This window comes from Ostrea edulis, chromosome 10 (genome assembly GCF_947568905.1).
Source record: "Ostrea edulis chromosome 10, xbOstEdul1.1, whole genome shotgun sequence".
Taxonomy (NCBI): domain Eukaryota; kingdom Metazoa; phylum Mollusca; class Bivalvia; order Ostreida; family Ostreidae; genus Ostrea; species Ostrea edulis.
Genome location: NC_079173.1, coordinates 20,652,281 through 20,668,258, shown reverse-complemented (window position 1 = coordinate 20,668,258; position 15,978 = coordinate 20,652,281). Strand labels below are relative to the sequence as shown.

The 15,978-nt window shown below is 36.9% G+C and overlaps 1 protein-coding gene and 1 non-coding gene across 2 annotated transcripts; one reads left to right on the top strand and one right to left on the bottom strand.

Annotated features, from left to right (window-relative positions):
* The first annotated feature begins 1,290 nt into the window (after nt 1–1,290).
* Trnal-uaa (transfer RNA leucine (anticodon UAA)) lies at nt 1,291–1,373 on the top strand. Its single transcript has one exon. It is a non-coding gene; the product is annotated as a tRNA-Leu (tRNA).
* A 4,408-nt stretch (nt 1,374–5,781) lies between these two features.
* Nucleotides 5,782–8,718, bottom strand: LOC125665492 (uncharacterized). Its single transcript, XM_048898143.2, has 2 exons — nt 8,304–8,718; nt 5,782–8,157 (listed from the first exon to the last, which is right to left on the bottom strand). Exon 2 carries the CDS (start codon nt 8,128–8,130, stop codon nt 6,466–6,468), a length of 1,665 nt encoding a protein of 554 aa, XP_048754100.2. The 5' UTR covers nt 8,131–8,157; nt 8,304–8,718; the 3' UTR covers nt 5,782–6,465.
* Nucleotides 8,719–15,978: the final 7,260 nt, after the last annotated feature.

The window sequence follows — 15,978 nt, the reverse complement described above, 5'->3', positions numbered from 1 at the left end:
TTTAAGATATAAGTGTTCAAAATTTTGATTTAAGTCTATTCTCAGTTTATAGTGGAGGACAAAACGAGTGTCCCTGCGATACAAATATGCGTACTCGTACACAAAGAAAATCCAGCTTAACCATTGTTTACAACCCACACTACTTTTCATTGATACGGTATTATGATCAAAGACCTTGACAAAAATCGTATTCCAATCGGAGAAAAAAAATTCCTTTAGAATTTTTCCAATAGGATTTTTCAAAAATCATTCTACATTGTTCTTTTTCTCCAAGGAGAGGATAAAATTTCCTATAATAAAATCAGAATTCTTAGAGGGTTTTAAAGATTTCCTTGGAAATTTGTTACAAGACATTCGTTTTGGAGTGTAACCCGAATTCTGTGTCTGCATCCAAGCGTAAAGCTTGTCAAAATTTTCATTGAAATGATAATATAACTTCATCAAAAGCTCCACGGGTTAATTTAACAGAATTCTTAAGAAGGGGATTCCTCTAACTCGGACCTTACTCAATGTCCCTCATCAGTTTCATTTACTTTGGTTTTAAATTTCAATATTGGAAAAACATCAAATAGTACCATATTATACAAATACAATTCGGCAATAGATACATGCATATATCAGAAATTATTACTGATATGCAGTAAGTCTAGAGTTACTCTATATATTTGGGGTGTTGCTAAAATGGGGAATTGAAAATGGAAAATATTTTATGTAATAATCAGATAATATTAGCAGATTAGCATTTTGTAAACTCAAAAGGCTTGTGAACAAGGGAAGGATAGAGGCATTACAGAGAACGGGGAGTCATATTTAGAATCCATCGTCTCATATACTTCATACTGAAATACATATGTACATGTGTAATGTTAAGCAAGCGCCCGTGGGTGCCACCTCCTTTTTCCGGCTTTGTCATTCTTTGACACCCCCCCCCCTCCCACCGATTGTGACAATATGTTGTTAAAAAAAGAAAGAAAACAAAATAAATATATACTTGAATTGAAAGTCAACCTTTCAAATAATATTACTTTCATCTGGCTGTCATCTTAAAAAAGGATTTTATGAACCTAACCAATGAATGAGAGGTTTTCACCACCCACCCCACCCCTACCGAAATCAACATTGAAAACTATAAAATAAAATAATTTTCGAAACAAGTATTTCCAACCATTGAAAACTATAAAATGAAATCCTCTACATTTTTTTCCAGACATGCATGTAGCCCTTTAAATCGAACTTGCTGTTAATATTGAGTTTGAATTTGATTTTTAATATAAACAAGTACAGAATTATAGTACGGTGGCCGAGTGGTTAAGGCGTTGGACTTAAGTTCCAATGGACGAATGTCCGCGTGGGTTCGAGTCCCACCCGTACTAATATTTTTTTTCCTTCTTGACCACTTATAACATTAAGAACCAAGAAATGTTATTTGATTACACAGCTGAATACAACTACACCGGGAGAAAGATGGCACAAAAAAGACTAGAAGAAGAGCTGTACATAGAGGACTAAATGGACCTGCGTGCAGAAACCACCTAAGGTAAAGAATTCGCTCTGCAGAATGACATTTTCACTTGAACGCAATCAGTGTATTTACATATCTATCATAGTTATATATCAACACGTGTTTTCATCTAGCACGGGTTTGCTCGTGTGTTTATTTAAAGCAATATAAGCTGTAACTGATAGTAAATAAATTGAAAAACAAAAGAACAAATATTTAGCATGTAGAATCAGAGTGAATCTGAAGCAATGAACCCGTCAAATCAGCAGAAAATGCACCATTCCCGGTATTCAATTAAGTGTCAGCTGTAATGGCGGCGCCCATGAAAGGGTATCAGGAGAACTTGTACCCAGGAGAACCCGTACCCAGGAGAACTCGTACCCAGAAATAGTTCTCGTGAAGAAGTCGTACCGGTACGAGTTCTCCAAGAGAAGTCGTAGCCATCATTATCTGGGTACGAGTTCTCCTGGAAAAAAAACCTTTGTCATTTTATCAAATAGAAATGTGGGTACGAGTTCTCCTAAAGAAAAAGTTATCAATATTGTATTATAAAAATCTAGGAACGAGTTCTCCTGGAGAAAAACTTTGTCATTTCTGTCATAAAAATCTGGTTACGAGTTCTCCTGGAGAAGAAACTTAGTCATTTTATCTGATAAATCTGGGTACGAGTTCTCCTGGAGAAAAAACTTTGTCATTTCTGTCCTAAAAATCTGGGTACGAGTTCTCCTGGGGGGAAATGTTATGAAAATCGAGGTACGAGTTCTCCCTGAGAAAAAAAAACCTTAATCATTTTATTAATTTGATTCTCATGGAGAAAAACTATGTTTTTATTGTGATATAAATTCTGGTAAGAGTTCTCCTGGAGAAAAAGTTTGTCATTATATAGTAATCAAAATTTTGATACGAGTTTGTCTCATTAAGAATTGTACCACTTTAGTTATTGCAATCTGGGTACAATTTCTCCTTGAAAAAAATCGAGGATTTCATACATTATATGTAATTTACTGAATAAAAAAAGTAAATATAATATGATCATACTTGTTTGTTGTTTTGTTTTTTCATTTGAATTGCTGTCTGGCTTGAGACGATAATTAGTATAATTATTGCAATTAAACACCAATTTTAAACCTGCAATAATGTATATTTATAGCGTACCTCTATTCTCCGGCACATGGAGAACTCGTACCCTAATTTCACCAGGAGAACTCGTACCCAGATTTTTAGGACAGAAATGACAAAGTTTTTTCTGTAAAAGAACTCATACCCAGATTTATCCGATAAAATAACAATGTTTTTTCTCCGGGAGAACTCGTACCCAGATTTTTATAATACAATTGACAAGTTTTTCTTTAGGAGAACTCGTACCCACATTTCTATTTGATAAAATGACAAAAATTTTTCTCCAGGAGAACTTGTACCCAGATATTGATGGGTACGACTTCTTTTGGAGAACTCGTACCCAAATTTCTGGGTACGAGTTCTCCTGGCTACGCGTTCTCCAGACGTGCATGAAAGTGTGTGTGTTTTTTTTGGTGTCACTATCAAAGATATAAAGATGAAAACTCCAAATTTGGCACTTAAAATGGCTGATTATTTTAACTAATACTTCACTTTCACTTGTGCCCACCTTTCGGAAATCCTGGATCCGCCTCTGGTATGTTTATTATCATCACTGCTTCATGGTACGTGTTATAAAAACACATTGCTCCCGTATGATGGAACTAAGAACTCGTGCTGAACATGTAGACCTGTACATAGACTCGTACGCAGTACGATAGTAAACGCTTGGTAACACAAGCTTTTTCCTCTCCTGTCTTTATAGACACAAATACACACTCCGCTTCAATAATGCAGATAAAGCATGTTTTATAACTTGTTCAACCAAACGTAGTCAAAATCTTGGCTTCGAAAGCATGTTTTTCTAATGCTACCGAGGACTGGAAATAAGGGGCTTTTTCATTGGTTGAATATCGCAATAAGGAATGGTAAAGCGACCAATCTCATTATATAGAAAACGAGACACACCTTCCAGCGAAAATACTGGCCTTGTGACCCACGGTAGGTAAACGAATAGAGCGACTGATTGTGGGTTTCCGACGATGCAGAAAATGTCGATTCATGAATCATTGTCATCCAGTCAGTAATGCCTGCTCGTACCAGTAATCTCCGATGTCCATTGACCTCGGAGGTCACAAGTTCGGAAAAAAAGCGGAAGAGGGGCACTGAGCATGTGTCAGATTTGTAAAGAATTTAAAACATGCCAATTTTATATATATAAAAAGAATCAATATCAAAATATCATTTGAGTGGCACATTTGCGTAATTATTATTTTCTTACACTTATAGTATTTCTTGTCATTCAGATGAAAAGATGTAATATTTCAAACAAACGAAACGTGTAGTTACTCGCGGTACAATCTCTACCCAGAGTTATCGTTCTTTACTCTCACTTGCACCTCTGTCAACGTCTCAAGGGTTTTACAAGATTTTTGTAAAATGGCACGTATGCTCAAATAAAGTATGGTTTTAACTTCAGTTACAAAAATATACATAAATAGATAAATATTGAGCAGATGTCAAGTCTTTTTGTGACACAATAAGCATTGATTTGGGTTGAAACGTGGATATTGGGTAGTTCTATTGCACCAGGCCTATACATAGGTACATGAAGAATATATAGTAATGGAAAACAATCTACAAATAGTTGCTTGTCCTACATTTTCCCGATATTTTATAAAATAGTTCTTAGTTTTATTAGCCGTAAAAAAAAATGTGGATTTACATGTGGAATAACATTGCTTATTTTGAGACGTTGACAGAGGTGTTAGTGAGAGCAAGGAACGACAACTCTGGGTAGAGATTGACTCGTGGTAGTTTCACGTCAGTTTCCATCTCAGTTTATGACCTCGATCGGTCTCAACAGCCCGATTATGTTCCGTAATCATCGATCATTTCCATGCCCGATTTTACGACGCAATGGCGGTTTATACGAAGCGCTCGTTGTAGGTATGCTCACAAACAATATTTCCTTGTTTATTTTGCTGAGTTTTTCTTCAGATCTTGCTCTTCTTGCAGAGAAGACTCTCCCTCTTTCTTTATCCGCACGCTTCGGCGTGGGTAAGATTTTCCCCTATCAGAAGGTTCTCATTCAATGTAGTAGGACGTGTACTCCACCCGTCCACAAGATAAATTTTGTATAAATATGTGCTCTTTTGTCATTGTAGATATTTAAAAAAAAAAATCATGCACAGGTTTATTTTACGCAGCATAAAATACCGGGTATATGTGTATATTACTTCAGTGAGCGCTTATAAACCTACACATATCTATTTTGGGTTTACAAAAATTTATTTTATAAATTGAGTGAAGCTAATAAGAACAGAATTAAAATTTTAAGCTTACAGAATGTTTATGGCGATGTCTGGTCTGTAGATACATGTATGTACTGTACGTATCTTTGATCCACAGGAGCTAAGCCCATTTGGGCCCAAACTCTGTGATACCATAAATCTATGGCATCACAGAGTTCTGGCCCAAACGGGCTTAGTCCCTGTGCTTTAATCTATTGATTGAAAACTTAAAATGGCGGCGTCGATATTTCGTGTGACGGATCTAAGAGGTGTGGGGGCCAACCACCAGCAACAAAATAAAATGTTTTTGAGTGTCACCTACAAAACCGAGGAAAGTTAATTCTGAGTATGGTATGAAATATATAATATGCATCACATCAATTTTTTTAAAGGAACGAGTTTAGTGTGTACAACAGGTTTGCTTCATTTGGAACCTATTGTTCGGTATCCTACTGGATAAATGTTGACCCAGAAGAGATGTACAGCGGGGAAAAATATTGAATTTGAACCAATGAAAACTAAGGTGAAGTTTATGACCCTAGTAAGAGGAATTAACAGATTTATTTCATAAAATATGAAATAGCTAAAAGGCAAGCAGAATTTATTATTGTATCAAAAGGTCATCTCATTATTAATCTAAATAATAAGATACCAATAGTTCGATTAGAAATCAACTGGTTATTTAGCATTAAAGTCATTCAGTCTCTGTTAGTTAAAAAATAATGAATAAAACACAAGATGTTTAACTTGTTGACTTGATAAGATCACGATTTATCGTTGTTTTATACGTACCACACTCCCTATATGACCGTAAATATATGCATGTGCGTTAAAGACTTTCTGCCACGAGAGGGGGGATTTGAACCATGTCTGTTCTTTTCCATTCTCTGCTAACTAACACCTCACAATGCTAAGATTACAAAATTCTTTAAAACGCTTTGGAAACTTTTATTCAAACATCTAACTTAGCGTAACCAATCTATGGTGCAGAATTTTAAGATAAAACGGTTTTACCGCTTTTGAACAATTCCTATCTGATTTCAATCAAAATAAAAAAAATATATTGTCCAATTTTTTTGTGTTAACTTTAAATAATTATTATAATTATTAAATTTCCGTTCTGTTTTCTGTTCCGCGTTTTAACATCACCCATATATTTATGAACATTTGTACAATTTATTTGTCTACATATCTTGTAAAACCAACAATAGGCACATATATACATACATTAGTAATTCAAAAACTGAAATACTGAAACATGTATTTTTGTCCAAAGGCGGATCCAAAGACATATCCGCAGAGTCTCATCTTCTCCCAACTGTATTCAGGTGCAGGCCTGTTCTCGGTGCCCGATTCTAAAATATATTCACATTCTTTCATGAACAATGTGAGCGTTCCATTGCCATTATTCAGAATTTAATGTGCACGGCAGTTATTTCATTTAGCAAATCGATTAACATATATACACTGCCACTCAAACTATATTCAGTTGCGTGAGTGTTGATGATGTTATTAACAGATTGGTTAGATGTGTAATTAACACTGTTGAGATGTGTAATCAACAGATTGGTTAGATGTGTAATTAACATTGTTGAGATGTGTAATTAACACTGTTTATATATACTGGATTTTGATCACTTTAGAAGTGTCATTCTCGGCCACAAAGAGGTTGTCTCTGATGTCCACACACATGCCTAATGGTTCGCGACAGTTGTCAATGTAACGGAGGAACTGTCCATCCTGATCTAGAATGTGAATACGGGAAAAGTCTGCTGTCAGTATATGACTCTGGCTGTCTGTAGTGATGCCGCGTGGACTAAATGATCGATTGGTATTAGAGGGCTGACCAGTGTATCTAAATCGGAGTTTTCCGGACTGATTGACCACCACTACTGCTTTACCTTTATAGTCAGCCACACAGATATCCAAGTTCCTATTCTGACTGATGTATTTATAGTCATAATCATATGAATAGAGAGGACGACCCTGCTCATCAAACTGAATGGATTGTGTTTCTTTGAAGCCAGAGTAACGCACAACTTTGGTTTGTTCTGAGCCATCACTGATCATGGCCACTAAGAGATCATCAGAGGAGGTACTGCAGACATAGCGAGGTCTCCACCCTGACCTCCGTAGTGTGATCACAGTCTGTATCTGTTTATTCTTCACTAGGTTTACAGTACTATTATACCAGTCAGAATAAACAAGATCTCCGTCCCGTGTCACTGTTATGTCCCGTGGCCATTCTCCTGATGCGGTTTGTATTGATGTCAGTAGTTTACCCTGGAGGTTGAGCAGTTTTAAGGTGTTGTCAAACCCACGTGTCCAGAATTGTTCTTCATTGAGACAGCTAACACTGGTCACATAATCATACCCAGTGTCTATGGTGGCGGTGAGTCGCGGGTTTTTAAGCAGTTTTTTGACTGGAAGAGACGATGCCGCTTCCGGTGGCTTCATTGTATAGCCATGTTTTTCTGTTGTAATGGACAATGATGACACAGAACCAACCATTTTATTGAGCTGATCTTTTTTTAATTTGGAAGGAGAGAAACTTGGTAGTGTAACCCGGACTTTAGGAGGTAATTGTCGGAACTCACCATTCCTAGATTTGTAAGTAGAGGTTAGAGAGACGTCCTTAGTGTTCAGCATTTTTTTCAGGTCCTCAATGACCTCTTTAAGTTCTGTAATTCTCTGTGTAATTTCATCCGTGTTTTTATCTAAAGCAGCTCTGTGTTTGGTTTTCATTTCCTGAATAGCAGACTTCCGTTCGTTGACAATAGCGGTGATTTCTCGGTGTAAGACTTCTCCTTGTTGATCAGCAGCTATTGTCAGTTTCCCATATTTCGTTTGTAACTCGGATTTCTCAGTTTGGACATCAGACACCAGTTCTTCATATCGGGGATAAATTCTGGTCTCTAGTTCCTCTAAATCTTTTTGTAAACTTTCCGTTTTAGAGCCGAGTTTTTCCAGAACATCACACAAATTGTGCCCTCTATGTCTTTTTGAGACACAGGTGGAACAGACAGGAACGTCACATTTCTGGCAGTAAAGTTCGCTATGTTTATCCGCGTGTTTCGGACATTTTGGGTAGTTAGGAATAGCCTTTATTTGTTTTATATAGGACACGACATTGTGCTTTTTAGATGAATCAGAGAGGTGTTCCTCAACACAGGCCTTGCATAAGTTTATATTACAAAGTTCACAGTGACTCTGTAGGGGGACAGTTTCACAGAGGTCACACAGTAGGACGTCCTGGGCACTGCACCAAGGCTGCAGCATTTCTGGTATCTGGGTCACATAAGTTTACTGTCAGAGAAAAAAAGAAGAGAAAAATGAAATATGCCGACAGGTTAAACAATATATAAGCTATGATTAGAACATGATATTTTAAAAAACTAGTCATTCAATCCAATCTTCTTAAATACAATGAAAATACGATAAGTAATACATACCAAAGATGCAGCCCCTCTTTCATAAAATCTGCATGCATAAGCAGTGAAAGCAGATCTTTCACATTAATTATATTTTGGTCATTTAAACAATTAGCTTATTCATTTTTAACAATTTTACGGCACTACAAAATGTCACATCCGTAAATCCAAAATGGCCTCCCCGATACTTCGACATTCCGTCAACACTGTGGTTTAAATGCGCGGCGTCAGTACATCTAGGTATGTAGTTACGTTTATATTTAGGATTAAAGTTCACATTGACACAGTTTACAAACTTGTTTGCCTTCCGAGAGCAAAATTAAACAGTCATACCAATATTCTCTGTCTATTGATTTTACTGTCGTTTTTATTTAGTTCTTTCTCTTCCTAAAATCTTTCCGGTCCATCAATTTTGTTCTTGCACTAATGTTTCTTGTATTTATCTGTAATATGAAAGATTAGATACAGTAAAAGGCTCACGTATGTATGGTGTCCGGATAGGGCCATTTGCGAAAGCGTGACTGCGCGTTAGTCACAACACGCCGTCACGCCAACAAGCAACGCGCCTTCGCGCTCTCACGACAACAAGCAACGCGCCTTCGCGCTCTCACGCTAACAAGCAACGCGCCTTCGCGCAGACAAGCAACGCGACTTCGCACTCTCACGACAACAAGCAACGCGCCTTCGCGCAGACAAGCAACGCTGCGCGAAGGCGTAATGCTTGTTGGCGTGAGAGCGCGAAGGCGTAATGCTTGTTGGCGTGAGAGCGCGAAGGCGCGTTGATTGTTGTCGTGAGAGCGCGAAGGCATGTTGCTTGTCTGCGCGAAGGCGCGTTGCTTGTTGGCGTGAGAGCGCGAAGGCGTGTTGCTTGTCTGCGCGAAGGCGCGTTGCTTGTTGCCGTGAGAGCGCGAAGGCGCGTTGCTTGTTGGCGTGACGGCGTGTTGTGACTAACGCGCAGTCACGCTTTTGCAAATGGCCCTATCCGGACACCATACGTATGTAAAGTTTGATAAAGGTCTCTTTTATGGGTTCAAGCCTTGTATCCCGATAGTCCGACGGTCCATTATTCCGACGGTCCGATATGTTGACCATCGGACCGTCGGAATACTGGGCGGTCACCCCTTTGATGTGGGGCAGGGGAGATCTCGTATATTAGTGTGCATGTATGTGTAGATTGCCAGATGGATTAGTATTCTATATAATGGATTATTTTGTGGTTTGTGTAACGAATCAAAAATTGCAGGCGAATTCCATTATACATTGTATATTAGAATGCAGTGCTTTGTCAAATAGTAGAAAAGAGTACCTACACTGTAGGTACAACAGAAGACCTAATGTTATTAAATTTCATAAAATTATGTCAACCAGTAAGGTTAAAACACTTCAAAAACTCTGTTTATCAAAATAAATAATCTATGAGTCCGTTTGAAAATAGTTTTTGACTATATGTATTTTGTGTATTTGTACATACTCTAGCCTTATTTGTACTCAAATGTATGTTTGTCTAATGTACCTCCTGTACCATACACTAGGTGGTTTGGGCGAATAGATGATCTTGAACTTGATTTTTGATCCGCTCTCTTAATTAGCTTTGATTGCCTATAGATCACTTCTAATCAAAGAAGTCCTGTGGGAATCCGGGTTAGAATAGATCCTCAGTACCCCTTGCTTGTCGTAAGAAGCGACTAAATGGGGCGGTCTTTCAGATGAGATAGTAAAACCCAAGGTCCCGTGTCACAGCAGGACGATAAAGATCCCTCCCTCCTCAATGACCGTAAGCGCCGAGCATAGGCCTTAATTTGGCGACGTCTCCATATGAGTGAAAAATTCTCGAGAGGGACCTTAAACAATATTTAATCAATCAATCAATCTAACCACAGGCAATTGTTTTGCGTGGGTTCGAATTTACTATTAAAGAGTAAAGGTTTAGAAATCAAAATACAGGGTACCCAAGTTCGCCGATGACCCCCCCCCCCCCCCCAACAAAAACAAAAACAACAACAACAAAAACAACAAACAAACCAACAACAACAATAAACCTAATGATATAAAATGATACTCTGTATTCTAATATAATTGCACACAATCAATTTACAGTACTATCAAAGTTCATCTCGAAATTCTGTATACTTCTCACGATATGCAGAAATGAATTCAGAAAAATGCCTGGCACTGTACCACCAAACAGAATATATATGTATTGCAACAAGCTATTACATAGAATATGTAGCATTTGATATAATTTCAAAGGCGAATTTCTTAAATTTTATTTGTTATGGGTCAGAACAAACCCTTAATACAGCGCAGCAGAATTTACTAACAAAAGGCAATTCAAGAATTGATAAGATTTATTTACAATTAATAATTGATAGAGAGTTGTAACAATAGCAAAATACTAAATTACGGTAGATGATCAATAAATCCAAACAGAGTCTAAACAAAACAAAAAAATAATAATTCCAAAATCGTAGTTCCCAGTATAATCCAAAATGAATATAAAGAATCTAACCAGAGGGTTTTTTAGTCTGAAGAATTTCAGTATATAATAGGAATGAATTTTCTAGTACAATTGTGAAAGACCATAATGCACCCATTACGTAATCTTTCTACTAAAAATAGCATGTATCTAGAACAATCACGGTCACAGGTGTCAATGACAAGTAAACATAACTTTCTAGAACTATCTAGGTCAATTGAGGGCAAATAGTAAATACACAAAGTTTGAATGACAATGAAAACTCAAATATACAATGCACATCAATCAAATCAACAACAAAATAGCAAAATATACTCAAGACACTCTTGATAGGGCATCTGCTGTTACACTGTCTCTGTCTTTGATTTGTTTGATATCAATAACATACTCTAGCAATGATAAACTCCATCTTGTGAGTCTTTGATTTTTGTTTGACATTTTATGCAAAAAACGTGAGAGGGTTGTGATCCGTTAAAACAAGAATTGGATATACAGTAACATTCAAATAAACATCGAAATGTTGTAAAGCTAACAACAAAACAAGACACTCTTTTTCAATGGTTGAATAATTCTGTTGACATTTCGTAAGTTGTTTTTTTTTTAAAATAAGAAACAACTCTATCTACATTGTCATTATGTTCTTGAAACAAAGCAGCACAGATTCCTACATCACTAGCATCTACAGTAAGCTTAAACTGCTTTAAAAAATCTGGAGCCGAAAGAAATGGACTACTCATGAAAACAGATTTAATTTTACAAAATGATTCATCGCAGTCCTTACAAATTTAGCCCTCTTTTGCAATAAGTTGGTAAATGGACCAACTGTTGAAGAAAAATTTGGACAAAATATTCTGTAAAAAATTGTCATGCCCAAAAATTTCATTAACTCTTTCTTGTTTGTAGGAATCGGGAACTTTGCAATAGCTTCCACTTTAGTCATAATAGGTGCAACATAACCTTGACCTACTTTATTACCTAAATACTCTACGGTAGCATGACAAAAGTCACTCTTTGCAAAGTTCACTATTAAGTTTGCTTTTACCAGAATATCGAAGAATGTACGCATGATTTGGGGATGTTTCTCCCATGTGTCGCTGTAGATGATATCATCATCAATGTAGGCTTCAGATCATTGAAGGTCATTTAGAAGGAAATAAATCATCCGCTGAAAGGTCACTGGTGCATTTTTCATACCAAACGACATCACTTTGTATTGAAAGAGGCCATCGGGAGTCACAAATGCAGAGATTTCTTTGGCTCTCTCAGTCAATGGGACTTGCCAGTAACCCTTCAACAGGTAAAATTTACTGACAAATTTGGCATTTCCGATTTTGTCAATACAGTCATAAGATTCTGTTTTCGTGACAGAATTCACTTTTCGAAAGCCAGCACATAATCGGTAGGTACCATCAAGTTTCGGTACTAAAATGCAAGGTGAGTTCCAATCATTTTTACTTGGTTCGATAAAGTCATTGTCCAGCTTGTACTGCAATTCTATTCTTAAGTTCTGCAATTTTAATGGATTTATACGATAGGGATGCTGCTTGATGGGCAAAGTGTCACCAACTATAACATAATGACAAGTAGCATTGATCTTTTGTGGAACACACGAGAAGATTGAAGGATAAATATCAGAAAGTACTCGTTTGGATTGAGGGTAGTAAATGAGTGGAACGGGTTGCCAGATTGGGTAGTGTGTGTCAAAGACTCCAACGATTTTAAAAGTAAACTAGACAAGTTCTGGAATGGCATACAATACTCCATAAGACCCATGCATACAACAGTTAACTACATAGAACAGAACGGGAGTTGCAGGCTACGCAATCTTCATCCTGTAGAAGAGGTAGAAAGGTATTATGTTGTTCGCCCACACATTTGGATTAGTTCTTGTTTGAATTCATTGTCAGTAAACAGGTAGACGAACGGATTCAGAATTCCGTTGAATGCACCGATATCTGGTAGATATTCCTCCACCACATCCTCCAGTTTGGAAATTCTCTGTCTTGGGAAGAAGTGTCTTCGTGCCACTAAAATGGCCTGATATACCAAGGGCGTAATAACGCTGACAATTAAAAACATAGATATAAAGGCAAATCTAAACGCAATCCGTCTGTTTCTCTCCGAATCCTGATCAGCTGCAGGCTTCTTACTCGTTTCTTGTTCAGATTCCGAACTAAGGGTAGAAAGTATGCATTTCCTTTTCTGCTTGAATTTGTCTTTGTTGACAAGGGCAATTTGTATTCTTATTTGTAATATCACAGTTAGTACAATAGAAATTAAAGATACGGTGAGGAATACGCCGTAATATAGAATTGGTAAAAGGTCTTCGTCATATCTGTTTTGGATAGCGCACCTGGTGGCATTTCTTTTTTCGACTAATACGTATCTTCTACCGTACATCAAATAAATCGGAAACGATTCGGCTAAACTTATCAATATAGCACACGCACACATAATTTTTGCGCAATTGATAGTAATTTGTGGTTTGAAAGGTCTGCATATTTTCCTGTACATTTCAAATGCAATGAAATTAACGAAAAGCAAAGAGGACAAGGTGAAAGAATTACCTACATAGTGACCAAATTTACAAAGGAAAGGGTAGGACATTGATGCCTGATCGTAAACAAATCTCATTCTATGAAGTTCTTTAACACAATATGCAATGCAGGTAATCAGGTCAACAACTGATAGAAACATGACGAAAATCGTGTAATTGGACGATGCATTAATGCGCTTACGAAACACGTGTAAAACTAGTATGTTTCCAATAATTCCAGTCAGGTTGAACAGATAGCTTGCAGCGCCTAATGGAGCCCGCTCACTTCTCCCTTCTACATTGTCTTCAACATGCACCAATGTTACATTTCCCATATCGATGTATTTCCTCAGGATGGACAACAGGCAAAATCTAAAACAAAAAATAATCATATACACGACCTATCCTCATGATAAATTAAAGACTTAACTAGACTTTTTTTTTAATATCATAGACATGCAGTACCTTCTTCAACAAAAATGGAAAACGGAAATATTCATAGCTAGTGATCAGTCATCCCAAATTTATTTTGTTAAACACCACTCTGATTCCACGCACAAGTATTCCGAAGTTAAATTAAAAATATGCTGGGGTTCCTCATTAATGATATATTCGTAGTCTTTGGTGATCAGGTCTTCCAACAGTGTTGGAAATTCCATGGGCACGAATTGTGCTCCTTTGTTAGCTGACCTGTTTTATATTCCTATGAAGCAGAATTTATTCAAAAACTTCTTCGTGAGGAGAAAAAATCTCTTGTTGTGGCCTTCAATGCAACATTTAGATATATAGACGACGTTTTATCTATGAGCAATAATATTTTTCATTCATATGTCGATTCGATACATCCCTGTGATGTCGAAATAAAAGACACCACAGAGTCGTCCATTTCACGAACAGTGATAAATCTCATAACTCCTATAAGCAATACAAAATAGAGAGTTGGGCAAACAGGGACCCTTGGATATACCAGAGGTGGGATCAGGTGTCTAGGAGGAGTAAGCATCCCCTGTCGACCGGTCACACCCGCCGTGAGTCCTATGTCTTGTTCAGGTAAACGGGGTCACCCGTAGTCAAAATCAGTGTGTCAAGAACGGTCTAACAATCTGTATGAAACACGTCAGGCAGCATTTGATCCAATGACAGGTTGTATGGGCAAACTAGATCGTTATAACTACCACAGAATTTGCGAAATTCTAACTTTAAACGAGACTGTTGAAACCTCTAAAACTAGATATAAACACCATATGCAGGTGATAATGGAATATTGCTACATGTACATAATTATGGAAAGTTGACGAAGGAGAAGCTGAATTAAGGTTGTCATATAGCAAAATAAAACATAGTATTAGGAATTAAAATTGAAATGTTATGAGGTAACATTGAATTGAAAATGTCATATAGTAAAATCAAGAATACAAGAAGGATGCATATAATTATGGCGGTAATTCCCTTACCGGTAAGTGAGAAAGTTTCTCAGTTTACTTTCGGAAGGTCGGTGGTCTCTCCCCAGGTACATTGTATCTGGGTTCTCTCTTCCACCAATAAAAACTGGGCGCCACCAGATAACTGAAAAATTGTTGAGTTTGGTGGAAAATATCAATCAATCAATCAACCCTTCCATACTCCCATGCTTCTAGTGCTGTACTTTAATAGAAAATGGAAAAGTATAACACTACCCTCAGGGTTTAAACATTGGTTAACTGGCGATAATAACGATCAAACACTCAAAGTTTATCAAAAGTGCAAGATCTAATCCGATTTCGATATCGTCAATATCAAATTGATATCGAGTCGATATCTTCGTGCCTGCTTACGATGTCGATATCATCGATATCGACATTTACACAACAATATTGTATCTATATCGACATTATCTATTTACAATGTTTTGAATTAATAATTTTAAGTATACTCAGCATAGTGTCTGCCTACGAGGTCGATATCGACATTCTCACAACGATATCGTATCGATATCGACAATTTCTGTTTTAAATGTGTTTGAATTAATAGTCTTAGTATACACAGCATAATGTAAACTCCAATGCAAAATGATCGTGACTCGATATCGACACGATATCGTCGATATCGAGAAGAGAAATCAATCTTATTTTAGTCCTCATACAACCATTACAAAAACGATCATGATTCAATATTGACACGACATCGTCAATATTGACAGGAAGAGAAATCATTTCTATTCCAGTTTTAACACTATGTTAAGAAAAATGATCTTGGTTCGATATCAATACCATGTTGCCAGGAAGAGAAATCAATTCTATATTAGTCCTCATACACCATTACAAAAACGATCATGATTCGATATCGACACGACATCGTCAATATTTACAGGAAGAGAAACCATTTCTATTCCAGTTCTAACACTATGTTAAGAAAAATGATCTTGGTTCGATATCAATACCATGTTGCCAGGAAGAGAAATCAATTCTATATTAGTCCTCATACACCATTACAAAAACGATCATGATTCGATATTGACACGACATCGTCAGGTATGTGATTATTAGATATTGTTACGATGTAAAACTTATACGGTACCAATTTTGATGCACCAGATGCGCATTTCGACAAATAATGTCTCTTCAGTGATGCTCAACCGAAATGTTTGAAATCCGAAATAACAATGAAGTTTTAGAGCTATTATAGGGAAAAACAATGTGCCAAAA